Source organism: Pollicipes pollicipes, unplaced genomic scaffold, assembly GCF_011947565.3.
Source record: "Pollicipes pollicipes isolate AB1234 unplaced genomic scaffold, Ppol_2.1 Scaffold_4740;HRSCAF=5597_pilon_pilon_pilon, whole genome shotgun sequence".
Taxonomy (NCBI): domain Eukaryota; kingdom Metazoa; phylum Arthropoda; class Thecostraca; order Pollicipedomorpha; family Pollicipedidae; genus Pollicipes; species Pollicipes pollicipes.
The window spans coordinates 38,855,154-38,874,428 of record NW_023596545.1 but is presented as its reverse complement, the minus strand read 5'-3'; the positions used below and the strand labels follow the sequence as shown (position 1 = coordinate 38,874,428).

The 19,275-nt window shown below is 51.5% G+C and overlaps 1 protein-coding gene across 1 annotated transcript in view; it reads right to left on the bottom strand.

The window, feature by feature from the left end:
* Positions 1-503: 503 nt before the first annotated feature.
* Positions 504-19,275, bottom strand: part of LOC119098351 (uncharacterized) — a 43,308-nt gene continuing 24,536 nt past the window's right edge. The window contains exons 2-6 of the mRNA XM_037221272.1: positions 18,695-18,899; positions 11,545-11,700; positions 2,433-2,601; positions 1,812-1,937; positions 504-639 (exon numbers count right to left, since the gene is read on the bottom strand). Of these exons, the coding sequence (XP_037077167.1) occupies positions 504-639; positions 1,812-1,937; positions 2,433-2,601; positions 11,545-11,700; positions 18,695-18,848 (741 nt within the window). The 5' untranslated portion in view covers positions 18,849-18,899. The remainder of the gene's footprint in view (positions 640-1,811; positions 1,938-2,432; positions 2,602-11,544; positions 11,701-18,694; positions 18,900-19,275) is intronic.

Sequence of the window (19,275 nt, the reverse complement as noted above, 5' to 3'; positions counted from 1 at the left end):
CCCACTCGGCCGCACCTCATTCAAAAGCAACATACTGCCGCTCTGGTGACATGTTATCTATAACCTCACGTGACAGACGCCTCCGTTGTGCTCAAACACGTGCTCCAACACGGAACGACCACTCCTGCAAGCCTACGGCGGCTTACTGGACAGTTCCGAGAACAGTTCTGGCAGGGCAAACTGGACAGTTCCGGGAACATCAAACGGCACTCGGCATAACAATGTCCGGCAAAACCAACGGCAACCGGAGGCACGGGGCAGACAACTGCGCCGCGCGCCCCGCTGGAGAGATGGGTCTCCAGTCGACCAGTCGGGGGACTGACACTACACCGGCCGGCGGGCCGGAGAGCAGCCACCACTTCTACATCAGCCAGCGGGCCGGAGAGCAGCCACCACTTCTACACCAGCCGGCGATCCAGGAAGCTGGCACTATAACAGCCGACGGGCCGGAGAACAGCCACCGCTTCTACATCAGCCAGCGGGCCGGAGAGCAGCCACCACTTCTACATCAGCCAGCGGGCCGGAGAGCAGCCACCACTTCTACACCAGCCGACGTTCCAAGAAGCCGGCACTACAACAGCCGGCGGGCCGGAGAGCAGCCACCACTTCTCCACCAGCCAGCGGTCCAGGAAGCTGGCACTACAACAGCCATCGATCCACGCATCAGGCACCAGTACTACATCGGCCGGCGGTCCCCAGAGAGTGCGTAACACACCAGCTGGCCCATCGGAGAGCAGGCAACAAAGCAGCTGACGGGCCGGGCAGGTGACCCTTCAGCAGCAGCAGTCTCGGGCAGCGGATACATCCCGGCTCAGAGCCGGCTGCTGGCGGCTGAGTCGTGCGCCCCACGGGGGGGGGGGGGGCACGACAGTGACCCTCGCATCGCGGCGGCCGCAAGGACGTCACACATCGGGCGCAGGAGTCATAGTGGAACGCGCCACCCCTGACGAAAGGCTCGAGGTGGAACATGCCACCCCTGAAGGAGAGTTCGACATGAAACGCACCACCCCTGGCGGAACGCTCGAGATGGAGCACGCTACCCCTGGTGAAGCGCTCGAGGTGGAACACATCACCATTTGGGGAGCGCTCGAGGTGGAACATGCCACCCCTGGAGGAGGGATGGACATGGAACTTGCCACCCCTGGCGGAGCACTCGAGGTGGAGCACGCCACCCCTGACGGAAGGCTCGAGGTGGAACACGCCGTCGCACGCAAGGGGATCGAGGTGGAACACGTCACCCCTTGGGAGGGGGTCGTGGTGGTGCGCACCATCTCTGGTTGGAGGCTCGAAGTTGGGCATACTGCCGCTGGTACAGGTCCCAAGTAAGAACAAGTCACTTCCGGTTCAGCGTCGACAGGGGAGCACAAGAGCCCTGTCACACTGCCTGCAGAGGAGTGGGAGGCTTCCAGCGCGGCGGCAGTGCTGCAACATCGTTGCTGAAGCTCGCTCCCCACGTCGCTCACCCCCTTCTGCGGCGCGGCGTGTGCATTGTGGCACAACGCCAGCGGTAGAGCTTCTGCAGAGGGGCGCTCACATACCGGCCGCGGCGTCACAACAAACCCACCAGAAGGAGTTCTTTTGCGAGGCCAGTTCGCCATAAGTGTTTTCCCGCGGCTCTTCGCGCGCCGTCGACTCCGGCGCACCGCACCACAACGTCCAGGCCTTCGAGGGGATCAGGGGGGCGCCCTGTGCAGGCCGGTGCTGAGTGTGCTGCCTTTGGCGACCGGCGTGCGGGACCCGTGGTGGCGGTCCCGACAGGACCGGGCGCCCTCGCTGCGAGGCTCGGTCTCCTGACCGGCGGCGGGACGCACGCCACGGTCAGCACGTCGTCCCCGGTGCCGTGCTCCATGTAGACAAACACATTGCGCCGCCCAGCTGTGTCCAGACGCAGGCTTTCGATGCGCTCGCGCTTGCCATCGTCGTCTGTACTCCAGCCCCTGTCATTTGCAGACACAGCGCACCAGCTGAGGCTCGGACTAACGCCACGTGGATGGCCACTGCGGCCGTGCGGAAGCTGGTTTTCGCCATCTGGATGCTCAGTCTCGGCGTGTGAAGACCGTCTCTCACCATGGTGACCGTCCTCCGTACCAGCTGGAGGTGGACCCGACCCGCCAAAGTTCGGCGACAGGCTACCCGTCCCGCCTCCGTCGACGCACGCCCCCTGCCGACCGCAGTCGACGCAGTTCGCCCGCCGCTCGACAGATGTCCCCACCGGCGGCGCGCGTCGGTCGCAGGCGACAGCCCGGAACAGAGCTCCGTGCCTCCGGAGCGCTTCCGGTGCCGTCATCGAACGATTCTTCGCCCGGAGCCGTCGGCCACCGGCGCTGCTCCTCCGGACGCACTGGCCGGAAGCGTGCCGTTTCCGGTGCTGAGCGCCGGCGCCGAGCGACGGGGCGCGGCCGACGCACGGCGCCGACAGCGAGCGGCCGAACCGGCCGGAGCGCGGAGAGCAGGGCAGCGTCTGGCAGGCCGAGCTGCGCAGACCGGGCGAGTCGTGCGTCGTCGTTGCTTCCGGCTGGCCGCGGAAGCGCGCCGGCACGACCTTGGCCGCTGAGTCACGCGCCTCGAAGGTCATCACGCACGACGCCACCACGATGAAGCCTGCCGACAGACAAGGGGCGGGGACGTCAGCTGGGCGATGATGGTGGCGGGCGGCGGTGGATGGCAGCGGGCGGGCGGCGGCCCGGTCAGACTTGGTAAACCTGAGGAGCTGAAGATGAATTTTATCTGCAAAAGTTCATTCTGTCCTGTCGAAGGCTCATACTGGCGCATGTAAAACCCATTCTGATCAAAAGAGGGGCCATGGTGAGTCTGTGGAGAGCTCATTCTGAACTGTAAAGGATTCCACCATTGACCGTGGGGGGCGCATTTTTGCCCGTCAGGCCTGTTGAGTGTCAAATCTGCGTTAAAATTACGCTGGCGGCGTGCCCCTCAAAGCAAAAGACCCGTTGCGGTAACTTTAAGTCAGTAACACTCCTAGCACTCACAAGGTAAAATGGGATATCTATTGACTTCCGCATGATAAAAAGGCAAAATGAACTACCACAAAATTACAACCAAACAGCAAGTTTTCCGGCTTTAAGGAGGTTCGATTTTTACATTGATATGTTCTTGATACTTAACCCAGTGTGAATGGAATTGGTCGTAATCCGAATTTAAAATTGTCTAACTGTATAAGATACCATCTCAAAGGGGTCTGACTTCGTCTAACACTCCGTCGTCGCATCACATGAGATTGAACGATTCCCTAGGAATTGCCTTCGCTCACAATCATGGTCTTTCTTTGAGCTCCTGTAAGTTAGCGACCTTACTAGGCATATATCATTTGCTTATCCAAAAAGATCCGACTGTTCAATTGCCTTCGGCTAGATATAGTTAAGCGCGGCCAAGCCACGCCTTTTAAAAGTTTTGTGGGAAAACGACTTTCGCAGGGGGATCAAATGACTTCCCCCGAGCTCGTGTTCAGCCCTTGCACCCACACAGCCGGCCTTTGCATCCATCCAGCCGGTGGATGCTGATGAGACCAAACGATCAAGTCTGTGATTATGGGATGCCTCCTTGATCACGTAAGCTTCATCGGAATGGTTTCATTTTTGAAATGTTCTTACATAACGACACACATAATCACCAAAAGTCGTCAACCGCTCGCACCTAAATATCCTTCAACAAAAGAGGTTGTAACTTCCCGAGTTGCTTGTAAATGTCCGCAGCAGCTTCGAAAGCATGGGACATTGGTTCAAAAAAGGATGGAAAGAAACAAAGGATCACAAATGAGAGCACACGTAAAGAACATACACACCTGCATCTCGCATGCTCTGAAATATGGATAATTGGCCGTTTGCTTCTCTCTTTTTTGCTAATATTCGGGGTTTACTGGTTGGTCTTCTGTGACCAACGACATCCTGTGACTAACCCTTCTACGCAGTGTTCTCCTTGGATGCGTAGTACAAAAACGTTAGATTTGGCAAGCTTCTCACTGCACAGGATTCATAGAATATGTTCATGGTATATTCTGCACAGAGAAGTAAATGACATACAGGGCATCAATGTATCAACTAAAATAACAGGGATAGACAGAAAACGAGGTTGCCGATTTAGAGTATCACGTTGGCAAACCGACCAATAACTATGAGAGACATTTCACAAAAACGCATCCAGATCACAAATGATTAATTGTGCGTCAAACGCCAACAACATGAAATGAGGAAGTCATGAGATTGAAATGAGTGCCAACGTTTGTTGCCACGCATTTGTATCTATTGCCAGTACTGTAAAGGTCTATGCTTCATTGCCAGCAATTCACAAAAGTATTACATCGTTCTGAGCTATTTTGCAGCTATTGCAACTGGTACAGAGCGCATTCGCTACGAGGCCTAATTCATTTAACACCCCTATCTGGGTATGGTCTGGAGGAATGTGCCATTGGCAAAGAATGCTACGTGACGATGGCAGAAATTCTTCACCGTGCGTGGCATTTGCGGAACCATCTGCCCGGCTGCACCAATTTTTACAGGGATTGACTCCGAAGCCACAGGCGGAGAGGCGTCTTAAGCATGAAAGGCTCCCGGAATAATGACGGATAACCTACGGAAAATTCCGCCCATTTATCCGCGAGATCTCAAGAAATCACGCCATCTCGCCATCATGGTGGAATTCGGGCGTGCGCACCGCGGACTGCCTGGCTGCAACTTCGGGCGAAAAGACTCACACCACTTCCTGGCATTCCTGACCACGCCAGAGGCCACGTTCCTCGCGCGGACGACCCCCGACGCCAGCTGGGCCGGCTCGGCGGCTGATATGACGATCAGCGAGGCTCGACACCGAGGTGAGGCGCGGCGCGAGACCGAGGCGCGGCGCGGCGCGGCGCGCGTTTGGCCGCCACAGCTCCCAGGCCGGCGGCCAGGCGTGACGCGTCATTTCACGGCTCGGTTGCCACGGAGATTCGCACTGGCACGGCAGCATGCATACAAAACAGGACACGGACTCAAACAAATAATGAAGTGCTTGATGTCTAGAATGAATTTGGCGAAAACGTGTTCGAAAGAAAGCTCGCAACGTGAGCGTAATCCAGTACGCAAAATTGGTGGATGCTTAATCCTGGAATCCTTTACACTCAAAGTGGGGACACAGATTCGATTTTGTAGCCATAGCTCCTCTATCATCTATAGTGAACTCATCCACGCTTGCTAGGATGAGTTCGCTACGCAGGAGAGACTTTCCACCCTGCAGAATAAACAAATGGGCAAACATTCAACTGCTTCAGAATGCCTCTCCGCCTTGTGGAATGGCTAGCGAAGCGGACAGAAGATGACGCTCCAGATACTTCTCCGTACCAACGCGTTAATCCAGCACCGCCTGTGACCCTCAGTCAACAGCAACCATAAGGGCTTTAATTCTACCAGCAAAATAAGTGAATTTAGCCGTCGGCCTGGTAAACTGAGAAGGACAAAAATAGCCTTGGTCATTTATTTCAATGAACCGTATAACTTATCCCTACAACGCAGGTAACATCTTCCCAGGCAGATGTCACGCCGAATGTCGCAGATAACCGCCTGGCAATCTTGGGACTTACGAAAGCATATCATTGTAGTAACACAACTTTGAAACCGCTTTCAGCCGAAAACTCGCCTTTCTCTGCGTAGTGTATCGCGACTTTCACTGACATCAACGCCAAGCTCCGGCCAGGTCAATGTCAGGTGCGTTCTGCAAGCGTAAGTTTTCCGTTCCGAAGTCATGAAAAGCAATCACTTACTGCAGACTAACTGCAGACTTGACTCTCCGCAGCGATATGGCATCATGTAGTGTGGTGAACCGGTCGAAAGTCATGAGAGCACAAGTGTATTCAGTTGGGTATGAACTTGTCGCTGCGCGCAGGGTACCTGCGAAATGTGCAGTTCTATATTCTGCTTATGGTCCGGAATTCGAGTCGCTGCAACTGACACATGGGTGTTTACAGCCCAAGGGCAGGGAAAACCGTTTCCGTTGTATTGTGTTACAGACCGCAGACCTCGCAACATCGCCTCAAATCCGTACAATGTCAATCACGGAAGCAGGGTCCGGCCTGCCTGATGCGAGCAATAATATGAACCACGTCACCCTTGTTGTCACTAGACAAGCTATGTGTCTTCCACATGTTCGAACTCGAACTTGCTCAGGTACGTGTTGGCCAGGGGTATGGAAAGGTGTTCAGTTCAGGGCCTCGCACCCCTCCCTCCCCCCACACACAGTTGCGTTGACACACACACACAGTTGAGCACTCAACCTGTGCTTGAGCTCTCCAAAGCTGGGAACGAACCCTCCCTCTACACTAACACACTCTCATGACTAGTGGAGAGAAGCATAAGGCGTAAAAATGGTCATAAATACCACTATGACATGTTACGGCTGTTCCCCCCTCCCCCCCATGCTACCTTCTTCCATGTAGTCCTCAAACGACAACAAAATGGAGACGATAACGTTAAAAAACCATCAACCCCTACCCCGAAATAGATCAGTGAAGGGGTTACCAACCCGGGGCTCAACGATCCTGGGCTTAACGGCAACCAATTCTGCGGAACTACGTTCCTGGTACAGGCTTAGCTACTGAAGAGAACAAAACGTTGAGTACACAACTGGGGAAGCACCCTCGCAACCTTAACACTGTGCTGTGTTGACCGCGACCACACAGTCGGACTATCTGTGCTAAGCGCCTGTGTTCCCCGAACGGGACAGTCTGCGGATCACTCCACCTACACCGCCAGCGCCGCTCGGACCGGTGCCCCGCAGCTGTCCGACCCAGCGGCGCTCGGCACCAGAACGTGTCCTCCGGCGGCCGGCCGGGCCACGACACGCCGACCTGTCACCAGGGGCGCGCTCAGGCGAGGGCGTCGGCGAACAGGGATGCACCCAGCCATAACGGGGAGCAGGTGACGTGTATTCTGCATATCTCCAGGTTATCTGGTAGCGTTTCTTGTGGTGCAGAACCGACACACTCCAACAAATCCCAAAATACGCACAGGCATTTCGTCGGCTTCTATCGCGCTAAGAACATATTCTGCGGTGACGGTGTGGAGGGGCCTTCCCTGTGCAACTCTAGACGGCATTGGTGTGAGGCGTTATGGAGAACTCGATGCGTTTCCAGCTAACTGCGGGACTGCCCTGAACGCGTTGAATTTCGCTGTCATGTTTTATTGTGTTTATGTCGGACGAAACGGAAATCGACAGACGATAAATGAGTTCTGTTGGAATGGGATGGCCTATATCCTTCAGGGAACTGTGCTGTCAATGGATGCTTTCATGGAGCTGGTAGACTCCATATCATGCTGGAGTTGAGGACAAGGGGAACACGAGCGCCATAAGCCAGACGAATCTCTGATTCGGGCCAGAGGGCCCAATGCTCTGATATCAACTAGCTGATGGTAAAGACCACTCATTGTCACACAGATTAGCTTTTCTAGGACAGGGGCGCGGCACGACGTTGGCAGCAGCGAGAGGGAACACCGCTAGCGAACACTCACTGGCGTCTGGTGCGTCGCTGCTGAATCACCGGAAATCGTTACTTTAGTACCGCAAATTGTATGCCTTAGAACGCACCACGTGCTGTTCAGTTCGCCTTTGTTTCAGTGTGCGGCGCTGATTTGTGAGTGCGCTCCAATGAACTGCCAATACATCATGTTGACCCGTCAGAGGCATTTGTTGACCTGCCCGCGGTACATGTTGATCAGCCAGTGGTACGGGCTGACCTGTCAGTGGCATGTGCTGCTCAGTCAGTGCAACTCATAACTGCACCGTGGTGACCGGCCGGTGCGAGCTGGTGATTTATCGGCGTGCGGTGTTGGTTTGACGGTGCGTGCGGTGTTGACTGGTGGTGGCGCAGCGGCGCTGATGGACAGCCCGTAATCCGGTCTGGGACCGCTGCTGTCGTCGGGACGGGTCCCACGGGTCTGGGCCGCACGGCGTTGACACATCGTTATCACAGCCGTGTATTCTGCCGGGCCCCGTAGGTCGCATCAGCGGCAGCACGTCCAGCCGCGGCCCACGCACGCCAGCGGCAGCGGGCGGTTGTGTGGTGCGGCACCACGGGCGCGCCACCGCACCTCTCGTCAGGTTTCCTCAGCAATGCTCACATTGACCTGTGAGCAGGTCATGGTGACCAGACGCCCAAGGCGGCGCTATACTTGAGGGGAAGCTTGAGGCTTCCACGTGCGTCAACTTGTTGTGCCGAGCCCGGTCATGGGTGTTGAGAAAAATAAAGCGTTTGCATTTTCCGTTCAGTCTTTCGTGAGTTCAGCCGCCACTAAACTAAAGACGTCATCGTGGAACGTGATTTGAGCGGGCGTTTTCGCGTGGGGACGTTTAGAAATAGTTTTATGTTTCATAGCTTGGAACACTGATGTAGAGCAGGACGTTTTTAAGCTTTTGTGCAGGTCATCGAAACCTCTGGGCCTAATCGTCTGTGCTCTGGGCAGCGATCAGTCCGGTGACGCACATCGGGAGTAAACATGCGGAGGCCTCACCGATCTATTCATGTCACGTCTTTGTTTTTTTAGAGCCTACACAGATCCGGATTTTCAGACCTTTGACGCCCACTACTTTTTGAATCACAGCTAGTGTTTAACCTGGAGACCACGAGCGCTGGCTTTAAACATTGTATATTCTCATAATGATTTCTAACGAATGCTTGATACCCTCGTCACTATTTGAGGACAAGCTTGGTCGATTCTAGTCTTCCGTGGCGAAGGGCTGGGGCCCGGCCCTAGTCGATTCTAGTCTTCCAGGCGAAGGGCTGGGGCCCGGCCCTAGTCGAATCTAGTCTTCCGTGGCAAAGGGCTGGGGCCCGGCCCTAGTCGAATCTAGTCTTCCGTGGCGAAGAGCTGGAGCCCGGCCCTAGTCAAATCTAGTCTTCCGGGGCGAAGGGCTGGGGCCCGGCCCTAGTCGAATCTAGTCTTCCGTGGCGAAGGGCTAGAGGCCCGGCCCTAGTCGAATCTAGTCGCCCGGCGTTTCAGAGGCGCTGACTCCTCAAGACGTAACGATGGGACAGGACAAAATCTCCTCGCTTACAACCCATCCCGACACCCGCGCGGTACCGAGCGGGGTGACCCGTTCTAGCCGTCGCGTGTGTGCCGCACGTGAGGGGAAAACTTGCGGCGCTTAAACGTTCCGAACTGCGAGGCACCGTCTGACGTTGAAAAATGTCACTTGAATCAATTTCATATACTTTTAGAACAATGCTTTTGATGCGGGATGATGTCATTATGATTTTAATGATGCGCGTACCAACTACCGGAGGGGTTTTCTCAAGAATCGAAATCAAGAACGTGCCATGCCCTAGCTCAATAGACTAGAATGAGTGTAGCATTTCATTTTCTGTTGCTTTCATTTAGCCGATCATACCGTAATACCCTGATGGTTGTTTTGACACAAGCGACAAGCGATGAGATGCTTGCAAGATGACTAGTCCAGGGAAATGATCGCAGAATTACGTCGAATGACGTCACATGTTTAATCTGATGCATGCCTAATATGCCTATATACACACTGCACAGTGCTCAAGGCGGACTTTTTCGATCATCGACAACTTTTCACCAAGCATGCCATTTGATCGATTCAACTCCACATTAATTTAACCTATTATCACCAAGTTAAATGGACTTTAAATTGCATATTCTCAAGATATGAGTCATTGATTGCTTGAAAGTGTCGTTTCACTAATACCTCCTGGTGTGATGAGACCTGGTTATTCGCAACATAACAATTAAAATGCCGAAGAGAACAGCTTAAGGCCTTTCCTGCTTTTATTAAATCACTCTGCCAGCATCCAATAAGCTTCCAATGAAAACAAAGCTGAAATCATTGCCAGTAGCTTATCTCTATAGCAAACTGTTGGTGACCTCTACACCTTTATTTTACATGCCTTTCGTGTATTTCGCTTTTCGCATGTCTCCCAACTACCTCATGCAAATGTTTATGTTTAGCGCAACCAAATGTAACCCAGAAAACCGCACACGAGCTCCGTGCAAGAATGTAGACGCTGTTCGCCTGTTAAATTACAGAAGCTGAGACTTCTATGTACTCCCAAGGCATGTCAAGACCTTTACCCAAACAATCGCGAGCTTTCTGAAGCTGAGTCTGCAAGCCTCCCAGACGAACGTTTCCCTTTTTGTGGACGGTTTAATCTGGGGAGACGTCAGTCAAAGCCAAAAACACTATCAGACTTGAAGACTTACCGCGGAATGTAACATGACAGCTGCTTCACATTCGCCAGACGTCCTCTACCCAGACATATGCAGCTCGCCAGACGTTCTCCCGCCAGATAGATGCGGTTCAGCGCATCAGATGAATGCATGTGGGGCTGAGAGATCCTGCTTCAGAATTCAACAATTTTTACAACCGTTCTGCATATTACAGTCAAATACCGATCGCAGACAGAACCCAGATCCCTGAAAGCTATTCAATCACGACCGTCTTCCACATGGACGCTTGGCGTAGTCTAGCGACGTTGAACAAGCAACTTTGCAATCGGACGGAGAACAATTTTGCGTGCCAGCAAACACGACGCACGTCTGTCGATATATCAAGTCCGTCATCATCCCACATGCAAAAAAGTGCCACAGAGCATAAATATTACTACCTCTGCGCTGTCTTTTTAAGTCGCCGTGACACTAAGCCAGGGCGGGCTTTCTGAAAGTTTTTGAAATAGATCGTCATAGGTAGATTTCGATTCAAAAAGTTCTTTTTCCAAGCCTGGCGAATGGCAAATATGGCAGATATTACTACCTGTGCCTTTTGGTTTCAGCCGCAACGTCCAGAACAAACTCGGTGTTATCATTACCACGCTTCTGGATGGCCGGTCGAATGGGCACGCACGGCTGGTGGTGGGGTGGGGGTGGTCAATCTACCCACTTGAGATATCAAAAACCAAGACAGATGGAAACACTTGTTTACATTATAGGAAGGCCTCTACATGAGCTCACATGCGCCAAATTTTGAGGCCCCTTGGTCATGGCATTCGGGAGAAATAAGGCCCCGACCGGAACGGACCGGACTGCTGACTAAGCGGCTAACGTTCACACCTGCCAGCTGACTAGACCGGACGCCAACAGACGTTACCGTACCGCTGACTAAGCGGGTGAAGTTTACAGTCAGTTCAGTTCACACAGTTGCCAGTCGACACCGCTCTCACCGTCCCCCCTCGGTCGCCGGTGTGCGCGATCGAACATTTTATGAATAAACTATACCCTAGCTGCTGACCTAGTAAAACTTTACGTAACTTTGTTTCAATGCCAGTGGAGTCAAAAACACTTGCCTCGGGTTCCAGCCGAGCCCACTGTTGACACTACACAACATCAGCAACGACAAAAACAAATATTTCCCATTTATTATAAAGTTTTCTGCACGGTCTGTCTGTAGTTTGTTTGCAGCTGCCTAAAACAGATACCATTTTCCACTCTGGCAGAACAACACGTCATCGGACACGCCGCGCTCCAAGCATCGTGAGATAAGGCGCACGCGAGCATCGGCCATCCGCATACGCCAGGCTCAGGACTGTCGGCGGGCAGCACTCACCGCCGATGCCCATGACGACCGAGCCGAAGTAGGAGAGGTGGCGGAAGGTGAGGTCGGCGGCCTGCCTGGCCCGCTGGCGGGACAGCAGGGAGCCGTTGGAGGCGTCCGGCGCCGGCGACAGGGCCGGCTGGTGCAGTGACCGCTGGCTGTAGTACCCTGCCGGCCAGTCGGTGCCGTTCTCAAGTTCTCATCTCGTCATCTCAGGTTGCATCTCAAAATGCGCCATACCGTGACAGCAGCAGCTGCATTGCAGCCGTTTGAAGGGGGGGGGGGGGGGGGGGCGCAACGAGAACGGCGCAAACCGCGTCTTCATCACGGTGTGGTCGTTACGTAGTAGCGTTATGCGTCGGAGATCAAGCGGCAGTTCCACGAATATTGCAAGGGATGTTGACAGAGATCCAGTCGTGAGCGGCGTTCGTCATATGCTGCCAAAGAGAGTGAAAAACATTACTTAAACGTTCAAACGCACCTGCTTCCAATAAGAGGGAAGGCACAAATAAGACGGAAGCCACGTTAGAGGCGGAACTGCTTACTGCGCAGCCCGACACGTCCAGCTCGACCGGAGCACGGCAGCGGGCGATGGATCAAGATTGCCGAAGCTTGAGTGAAATGTAAATAATACCGATATTTCGCTGCATATGCACAGACATAACATGTATGCCAGGATAAACTTGCAAACAAGGCAACAGGCAGAAATAAAACAAGGTTGGATACGTTCCGATCTAAAACACAGTTGCTCACATTTGAAACACAGTTCGGGCAATGGGCATCGCCATGTAGCGACAGCACCCGTTACGTAGGTAACTTTTTTGACCACTTCATTTGCATAGCCCATAGGTTTTTAGCCAAAATGATGGACATCGATGCGTGTTTCGATCTGGCAATATTGAAGGAAATCGTAGAGCCGCGTTAAAGACACGAGTTTTGCAATTTCATATGATTCATCCCCGCAAAAATCGTGCTTTTGCTTCCAAGATGCGTTTGGGTTACTAAACGTCCATATATATATATATATGCATACAGTTATATACCTTGATCTATTTGCTATTTCTTTACTTCTTGGATAAGTGTTAATTCGTCCATTTAGTTACATAGCTATGCACTTATCCATTTTATCTCGTGGGATCATCCTTTGCCCTTGTTAAAACCAAGGGTCTGTGCTGATGCCGAGTCCCAGCATGACTGGGAAAAGAAGGCCAAAAGTAACAGTGAAAAAACAGCTGCAGCATCCGCAGCATGCACTCAAACATTGTAAAACAAGCCACTGACCAGAAATGTAACTTTCATTTCCTTTTGCAGAATGGCTCAGTCATATTCAACATTTCTGCAGGGAGAGCATTGTGTTGCAGGGCACTCCGATATACAAACTGCCTCCTGCCAGCCTCAGATCAGAGAATATCCCGCACGCACAACATAGCAGGATGGTGCGTGCTCCGGGTCCGATCAGGTATTTCCTGTTGGTAGAAAAAAACGTGAAAAATGGGAGTACCACAGTTCTAAGGGTCTTGTGCAAGAAGGGGATTGTTTGCAAATGCAACATGCTCGGTGAAGCCAGCCAGAAAAGAGCCTCCTGCGTGTCAGCTACGAGTCTAAACTTCCATTTCCCATATGCTGCACAGGAAAAGAAGTTTGTGATCTTCTGAAGCCTGGACAGGCTCTTGGTGAGTCCGTTACCAGGTACAATGAGATAGAAGCTGACGTGCGAGAATGAACATGCGGCGCTTCACTGTTTCCGCAAAAAGCATTTGTGCAAGCTATGCAGAGGTTTTGAACGATACACTAAAAATGTCTGCAGAGTTTCTCCGGCACGATTGATAACATTGGTCAATGGTTCAGTGGATCTTCTGAAGAAAATGTTCGTTGCCGCCCCTAAGACATTATTTTGCAATGGCCTACGGCTTTTCACCCAAGAGAAACCGGCGGTTTACGCTGAACCGTTGCCTTTGGAATAAAAAGAGCTTTCAGAGGACGCGTCGCGAGCCAAACTTTTTTCTATGGGACATAACGGGCCGTAAAGGGAATTCCTCTACATTCGTGCCGTGAAATGCGGGCTGGGCTGAATCCGGGCGGAATGTGGTTATCTTCCGCTGCATCGATCCACCGGCTGCCGGCATTAGCCGCCGATGCTGAGCGGACGCTTTTCAAGCGGATCCAAGCGGATCCAAGCGAATGCTTTCCAAGCGGATCCGCCGGCTGCTGTCATCGGCCGCCCATGCTGAGCTGACGCTTTTCAAGCGGATCCAAACGGATCCAAGCGGATGTTTCCAAGCGGATCCGCCGGCTGCTGTCATCATCCGCCCATGCTGAGCTGACGCTTTTCAAGCGGATCCAAACGGATCCAAGCGGATGTTTCCAAGCGGATCCGCCGGCTGCTGTCATCAGCCGCCCATGCTGAGCTGACGCTTTTCAAGCGGATCCAAGCGGATCTAAGCGGATGCTTTCCAAGCGGATCCGCCGGCTGCTGTCATCAGCCGCTGATGCTGAGCGGGTGTTCTCCAATGCGACCCATAATACCAACCACCCTGAATATCAACCAGCTGATATGCGACTTGCAGAGGCTGCTCAGACTTCGTTAAACCGCTAAGCCGTTAATTAGCTAATGCAAATTTGGACTGACGAATTAACGCCTCCGTTCACGTCAGAAGCAATCAACGGAATCGTTAACTTCAAAAACTGTTGCACGGTTGACACTGGACCCTGGACTTTATTTTGACAAAATCGTGATTGAGTTCGAAGCGTTAGCTATTGCACAAGCGATGCGCAGGGCTTCATAGTGTGCGTGGGATTTGAGAGTGCTGTCCCGGGTGTATGAGTTATGAGGAAACAGTGATGGACGTTGACAGGTTTCATGTTGAAACTTTTGAGGGGTTAGATGGGGGCCGCCATCCTTGCACCTCCTGTGCGAATCCCTGGGTACGCCAGTTGACTAGCCTCATTTAAATGACAGTATGCTATCATAAGTGGCACGACAACTCGATGTTTCAAAGACTATTTGAAGTTCAAAGCGTATAACTGGTACGTAGGACGCGGGAACAGTACGAGGGTGTCGGGTGGGGGAAACGGAAAATGGCTTGCCAAACCAGTCTCTCTCACTTTTTACTCGGATGTTTTTCCAGTCTATTCCAAATTCTGTGAAAAGTTCCTGTGTGCTAGTCAGGTATTCATTATCCACGAAGACGCATGCCACAGTGGTAGGTCAAATATGTCAATACCATCGTATCGAGTCTCATTTATGTGAAACATTTCGCATTTCCGAAGAGCTAATATTAAATTCACAGACGTGTTATAATTACACCTAGCTTTTATCTACGATGATGGAGAAACCCGGTGTTCAACTTTATAAATAAATTGCAACATCCATGTCATCGGACCACAGCCCAATTCAAATCCCAATTAATCATGATTTGACAGCTATAGAATGTTTGACACTTTCTATGGCATCCCCAGATAACCCCTGCACAAATATGCATCATTACTGTCGTGAACCCGGGTTGTTTTTATTTCGCTTCTGACACTTGTGTTCACCACCAGCACACTGCTGACCATCGCGGTGGCTGTTTTGGCCTGAATGCCAGTGAAAACTGAAATATCACAACATGAAATGGCATGCTATTGCATTGCCACATTTCATCCTCTTAAATACTAGCAGTTTCCCGTTGTGACGTTCACTCGGCCCAGTCCAAGTGTTCACTCACGTACTGTCCACGAATGGTCAACGAATTGGGAATATCGCCACGGAAATATGTTGGTTTTCTGCGCGTCGGCTCCCATGGCATCGCTGTATGGACTCGTGCCGTCATGACATGGAGTTAGCAGAAGACGCGATCGCTTGGCCATAACACTACAATAATATGATTCCTTGGACGGATGCTGAAGTGAGGACGGTGCGGGCCCCTAAATGATCCTGGGACCATATGAAACGATAAAGTTTCCTAGAATATCGTTTTTTCATTTCATTTTTTAAAGTAGCAGTTGAATGTGCAACACTTTGGTTCCCGTTTGAGCTGTCAGTGGACCGATGACCTTTTGCCAAGCGTATCTCTATGTCTCGGGGCTCGAGTTTTGGGAGTACCCTTACATGTTGTGGTGTCAAGTCTTTTTCAGAATGTCAGATGATCTAGTTCCGGACAGCCCGAACTTTTGGCAGCGAAGATGAAAGGGTTTTGTCGAACTCCGTGCGACTGACAACGCGAAGGCGGTGATTTGGGTTATTCTTTGGGATTTTGGTCCCTTCAAGTATGATGCGTTCATATTGTGCAACGTTTCACGACCTCTGAATTTGCACTTCCAACGAGTTTCATTGTCTGCTGGGACATTGCCACTTTTAAGACTAAAACAGCATGAAATCTCCAAGCGGGGTACTTGAAATGTTTGTTTTTTGTATATTTTTTCAACACAGAGTGCATCACCTCTTTTTTTAGCATAATCTTGATCAACCCGTCCGATTGTCCATCCCGATGGCTCAGTTGGCTACAGCGCCTGCCCTCCGATCCATCCACCCGTGGTAGGTTGGATTCCAGTCTCTTAACTGCTCTTGACAGATATGGCTTATTTGACCGTATTTGTCAAGGGCCTATTTGCGCTTGACAGATATGGCCTACGGCTAGTGGCAGCGGCCGCGCTAACGGTCAATTGACCTCAGAGAGCAGGACGGACCGTGCCGAGCATTGCAGCTTGTTAAACTTTCGCCACTAAATTTTGCTGTTGACCTTGAATTGCGCAATTGGATGGTGAGAGCTACGGCTCACGGAACCAAGCACTGCTTGATGTGAATTATGCTTCCAGAAATTCATCCGCTCAAAAGGTTCGGATTAAGTTTAAAAGTCTAACTTCGCTGCACAAAAACATTCCAGAAAAATGGCCCATCACTATTGCAATTCACGTGACATAGGACGCAAAAAATTAGCATTCCTACTTACAAAATGCGTTCATTGTTCGGAAAAGTTTCACATTTTGATGGACACCCGAAACCTCCGTGAAAGTATGAGCAAGAACATGCCTTTCACAGCGAAACTGTGCATGCCACACGGATATGGTTGGGCATGAGCCTGACTAAATAAACACAAGTAGTTAAGTCCGATATTTCTCCAAAATAGTATATTTTCTGGGTGTGCTGGCTGCACGAGGCATCAGTCGCATGTTGCAACGAATTTTAATCGTAAGTAAATAAATAATTTTAAATTAATTATGAGGTTATATGTACCGTCAGAGTGGTGCATCTTATTTCACTCGATAGCTATGACGCCTATATTACGGGCTGGCTAGCGCCTTTTTCGCAACACAGTGCGGTTCTTTCTCATTCGTTATAGTCCAGACGTACAGCACAAGATTGGGTGATTTCCATTGTAACGATACTAAAAGCATTTTCCATATTCCAGGGTGTTAACGCTATGTTAAATTGCCAGAAAAATATATTACAGGAAAACTAAACTTAAACTGGCTTCGCTCTTTTTGGCTGCCACTAACAACATCTTAATATGCCCGTCATGCGACGGCGCATAGGTCATCAAGCTTCAAACGGCTATAATTCGGCTTCAAACACCAAACAAACGGCTGCAATTATGTCTTTTGTCATTTTCGCTGCGCATGACGATGGATGGTCACCCTTACCACACTTCGTGACCAAATGTGATGGTATTCAGAAGCCGTCTGTAACTCATTTTGTCATATCTTTTTCCAAAAAGTTTGATGGAAAAGGCAGGAGTCACTAATTTCTGAAGAAAACGAAGACGCTTCACGTCTTTTCGTCCTATGTCTAGCGGTCCAGGGTCACTCTCAGAAAGACCGATTCCCGTATAAAAATAAACGAAAATAAGAGCCAAAAAATTGAATGGCCCTATCCCAAACTTTCCAGGACACCAAAAGTTAGAGAGCACACACACACACATGCGGATTTGCTCGTCAAGCTGGCAACACATACAAATTTACATGTAAGTCGATATTCGTCCGAAAGGACTTTTGATTAGTCCAAAAATCTGCTCAGAGATATGGCACAAACTTACGTCGAGTACAAAAAGAAAGAACTGACACGTAACTTTCCGTAGGTCCTACTCCTCTTAACGATTGTAGCAGTCATTCGGCCACATCATTAACAAAACTCCTTTCGACTTTCGCAAAAACCTGTGTAAAATACTGTTGACTTCCTAAACACGACGAGCACAGTAACTGACAGCGGCTAGGTATTGGGCTGAGAGCGGCCAACTGCGACAGCCGGCCCAAAAAGAAACATCGGAGTCAGGACACAGAGAGCTGCGACACGTTCTTCGTATTCCCTTGATTTCTGGTTGTCAGGGGTCGCTAATTACACTGAAATTATTCACGAGCTGTGAAATGTATTTGCGAGGAGTATTATTCACATAGATTAGACCAAAGTAATAGCCTTACTCCTCGGAGAAAAAAAGGAGGTGAATGGAGATATAAATGCGTTGATACTTCAGCAACATGTCTTTCTAGAAACAACAGCAGAACTCTATTATATATTCTACGGAAGAATAGCACTTCCGCTGTTGTTTCCGCAACGGCGTGTTGCCGAAATGTCAATGCATTTATATCTCAATTCTTCCGGTTTTTCTGCGAGGAATAAGGCTATTACTTCTGTCTTATCTGTGTGAAACAATTCGGTTAACTTCAGACTTTCACCTTGGCACCCGGCAAGTGGCGCTGTCAAATCTGGCGCTTCAGTTCTTTAAGTGGTACGCCCGAGCACAGCAGCGCTTCGGGCCGTGTGTTTAGACGAGGGCAGCTCAGCAAAACAGTGTGAAGCTGACAATACTTCCGCTGTTCTGGCTCTCTTCGATTGACAATGGATGATTGAATTCAGAATCTTTGCGTCGTTTTAGAGAAGCTAGATGACAGGCTTTTGACGGGTCTCATCACTCGGAGTATAGTTATAATTAGGAAACTGTGGCATATAAGTCGTGGTTACGTTTCCATCCCCAACCTGCACTGCATTGCGTTTTATCTTGCTTTAACCCAACCAAGACTGCCCACTTCAGTGTCGCGCATCATAGCAAGCCACCTCTTCATCGATTGTGTCCACTTATATAGCACTGTTCTGATTCTGAGGGTGACATAGAGTCTGGCGGCGTTGTCAGCTGCCCACTGTGCGCGAGGCCTGCAGGACCGAGCAGTGGCGCCCGGCCGCGCTCACCCATGGTGGCCATGGCCGCTCCCACGGTGACCAGCAGGAGGCCGAGGCCCATGGCGCGACAGGCGTTCCACAAGCAGGAGGTGGTCACCTGGCCGCGCATGGCGTGCACCTCGTGCCGGCGAGACCACACGTCCACCTCCCGGTAGCCGAGCATCGTTCCTGCCGCCGGGCCTGCAGCCCGGTCACGCGGCTCAGCACGCCGGCCCTGCAACACAGCCACGCAGCTCAGCACGCCGGCCCTGTAACCCGGTCACGAGGCTCAGACCCCGGCCCTGCAACCCGGTCACGCGGCGCAGTACGCCGGCCCTGCAACACAGCCACGCGGCTCAGCACGCCGGCTCTGCAACCCGGTCCATCGGCTCAGCACGCCGGCTCGGCAAGGCTGTTCGGCAACGAACGTTCAGTACCTGCCCTGCACAACCGCTATTCGTAGCGGCTACATGCGGGTTTATATTTTTCCAGCGCTATCAAAATCTAGCATTTCACAAATCTCGGAACTTTTACTTAAGATTTCGCTCATAACCGACGTAAAAGCACTTAACACGATCATAGCCACCGCCACCGACGATAAAAGTCCCAGG